At 34.6% G+C, this 3,258-nt stretch overlaps 1 protein-coding gene across 1 annotated transcript; it reads left to right on the top strand.

Annotated features, from left to right (window-relative positions):
- Positions 1–295: 295 nt before the first annotated feature.
- Positions 296–3,258, top strand: RPL23AB (ribosomal protein L23AB). Its single transcript, XM_086425725.1, has 4 exons — positions 296–401; positions 499–545; positions 1,879–2,245; positions 2,959–3,258. The coding sequence occupies exons 2-4, from the start codon at positions 527–529 to the stop codon at positions 3,041–3,043; spliced, it is 471 nt and encodes a 156-aa protein (XP_086281851.1). The 5' UTR covers positions 296–401; positions 499–526; the 3' UTR covers positions 3,044–3,258.

Here is a 3,258-nt window from a genome sequence, read left to right as displayed (position 1 = left end):
AAAAAAAGAGAGGAATTTGAAAAATGTGGTCAGTTCTTGTAATCAATCAGAAATAAATTTTCTCTAAAATAATTTAATTTCTGTGTCCATTTTACCTCAGAATTCATTTTCTGAGTGAAAAATTATTTTTCACAAACTTAGAATAAGGAAGCAAGAAATTAAGTACTGGGCTTATATGTACTATTAAGCCCATGATAGAAATGGGGAAAATCCAATGAACACGAATAACCAATCAATCAAGTTGAGTTTTAGTGTACACGTGTCACAATATTTATCACCGACATCACAACATACATTTATGACCAACACAAAAGGTTTTCTATAGTAATTATAAACTTCCTCATTTTCCATTCACTCCCAAAACCCTAACCCTAGACGCCGTTGCAGCAGCAACATCTCTGGTTCTCTCTCTCTCTCTCTCTCTCTCTCTCTCGTATTTCATAGTTTTCAGTTGTCTTGGATTAGCTTTTTATATGCTTTTTCTTTGAGTTTTGGTAGGTTTAATCGAGCTCAGGAAGGGTTCTCAATGGCTCCTCCTGCTAAAGGTATAAGTATTTGAATTTCTCCAAATTTTTTCCATTTTTATTGTGTAATTTTTCACTCTCATCTCTACGTGATTTCGTATCTTTTCCGTATTTAATTAAATCAAATCCCCACTCTTGGATTGTTGTTAGTCGTTATTACCCATTTAATTGATTCGGTCTTGGAGATCGATGGTTACAAACATCTGATCTTGTCGATTTTGTGATCGGGATGAAGAAACCCATTGAGTGAATTTCTTTTTGCCCAAAGAAATATCTGATTTTGACATTATTTGTAACAAATTCTTCTAGATCTTGACAAGTACTTAGCTTTGTTAGATTTTTAAAATACAGCTCGTCGAGAGTTCTGAACAAAGCTAGTGTTTTTTCACAGTAGATGTGTTAACTATATGTAAGAATTAATGGGTTAGAGTAATTGAAAGCTTCACACCTAAAACAATGCTCAACTTGTCAAACTAAGTGTGCTGATGTTTCGCTACAAATGTAAATCTTTTTTCTTTCTTTTGTTCTTTTTAATACATGGCTTTTGTGTTTTGTGCAAATTTATATTTAAGGATGATTATATACCTAGACATGCCATTTGTCAAGGTTTTTTATTTATTTATAAATAATTGAAAGATTTGTCTTACTTCTTGGGTCGTCAATTTGTTTCTTAGTAGTAATGGATGATAATCAATCTCAGAGGAGATGACACCCTTGGGCAGCCTCTGGTGTGTGGGCCCATCACAACTACCTGTTGTTTTCATTCCTCGTATACTTGGTTTAAATGTTAGAGTCAAGCTAGCCTGACTTGGAAAGATTTCAAATCTTAATAAGTGTTGTCAGGCCAACATGGATCACCACATTGGCATTCCAACACTGCAGCGCCCTAGATTTCATGGAAAAACTTAGATTAAAAAAAAAAATTAACTTTTTCAGGCTTGATCCAAGGTTATGAAAATGGATAGCCACCGAACTCCTAAATTTAAATTTAAAATCAATGGCGAAAAATAACTTTTTATTTATTTATTTTTCAAACTACTTGGAATTTTGTCCTCTACATCCCCTATGGCATTGGATCCTGTTTTTGGATGCCATAAGGTGACGTCAGTAAAGAAAGTGTTTTTATTTTATTTTATATTCTTTTGTTAAGTAAAGGGTCTAAAAGGTATGAAAGTTTGGTTCATTTTTTTCTCTCTCTGGAGCATAGATTTAAAGGGCTTAGAATCCTGTATGGTCCATCCATTTGAAACCTTCTGCTTTGATTCTCTTATACCATATTTAGACGTGGTATTCACACTTTTCCTACTTCTACCATGGAAACCCTGAGTTTAGTTATTTTTTCTATTTTGTGCAGTTGGCACCACGAAGAAGAATGACCCAAAGGCACAGGCCTTGAAGGCTGCAAAGGCAGTGAAAACTGGTGCAGTAACCTTAAAGAAGAAGGCCAAGAAGATTAGGACCTCAGTTACGTTCCATCGTCCAAAGACATTGAAAAAGGAAAGAAACCCAAAGTACCCCCGTATTAGTGCCCCCCCAAGGAACAAGCTTGACCATTATCAGATTCTAAAATACCCCCTCACAACTGAATCTGCAATGAAGAAGATTGAAGACAACAACACTCTGGTTTTCATTGTCGACATTCGTGCAGACAAGAAGAAGATCAAGGATGCAGTTAAAAAGATGTACGATATTCAGACCAAGAAGGTCAACACATTGATCAGGTGAACCATCATAGTTATTTTTATTTACATCTTTACTTCGTCTGGACCTTTGATGTTTGAAATAGCGAGTATGAAGTATTGGAAATTATTCAAAATTAATTGCACAATGGATGGTTGATGTAGGACGGCTTAGATTTGTTCCATTATAAGGTTCTAGACTCAAACAAGTGCAAATCTAAATAATTACAAAATTTTCATTGGAACCTGGGACCGTTGGCTTGATTTGTGTCTTGCATTAATGGTATATTTTAGTTATAAAATAAAATTTAATTGTAGGAATGTGTAGGGAAATGGATGGTATATTTTAGTTATGAACTAAATCGAAATGGTAAGAATATATAAGCAGTACCTTTCACAATCACAATTGAATTTATTTTCGTGTTATTGACAAATCTTTAAAATGCGACTGTGCAGCCCTATACACCATTGGGAACCGATACAATAAACATCCTGCTAGGTTTTGTAAGGGAAATTTTGTCAATTGAAATAATTTATTTTTTCGTAACTTTCATTCATATATTTGTGAGTTTGAGCATTACACTTAAGATGTACTCACTTTCGGTAAATGTGTGCCAAAATTTTATTATGTTCTCGACGACGGTCATGCAGTGCACTTTACCTGTTTTCAGTACTTGATTCCTTATTGACCCTGTGTTGGGATTATTAAATTTCTCCTGAAGTGCTTCTATTTCTATGTTGTCTTGTGATTTCAGGCCCGATGGAACCAAAAAGGCCTATGTGAGGCTCACTCCAGACTATGATGCTTTGGATGTTGCCAACAAGATTGGAATAATTTAGATTTCAGCCAGCTTCCATCATCTCTAGGACCTGTTTGTTACCAATATAGGGTAGTTTTGGTGAACTTTTTTAGCAGAGTTTGGACTTCAAATTTGTGTTGGTATATCTTAAGCAGGATGCTCTTGTTGGTTTATATTTTAGAATTTTGTGGTCCAATTTATGATATTTTGCCTAACTTGAAGTATGATAGAATGACCTTGATTGTGTTTTGGTTA

This window comes from Akebia trifoliata, chromosome 15 (assembly GCF_017979445.1).
Source record: "Akebia trifoliata isolate Shusen 1 chromosome 15, ASM1797944v1, whole genome shotgun sequence".
NCBI lineage: Eukaryota > Viridiplantae > Streptophyta > Magnoliopsida > Ranunculales > Lardizabalaceae > Akebia > Akebia trifoliata.
The sequence above is the reverse complement of the archived record's forward strand: the minus strand, read 5'-3'. Positions and strand labels throughout refer to the sequence as shown.

Coding starts and splice junctions, on each gene's coding strand:
- RPL23AB (XM_086425725.1), top strand. Junction 2,246..2,958: donor AAGGTCAACACATTGATCAG/GTGAACCATCAT, acceptor TTGTGATTTCAG/GCCCGATGGAACCAAAAAGG.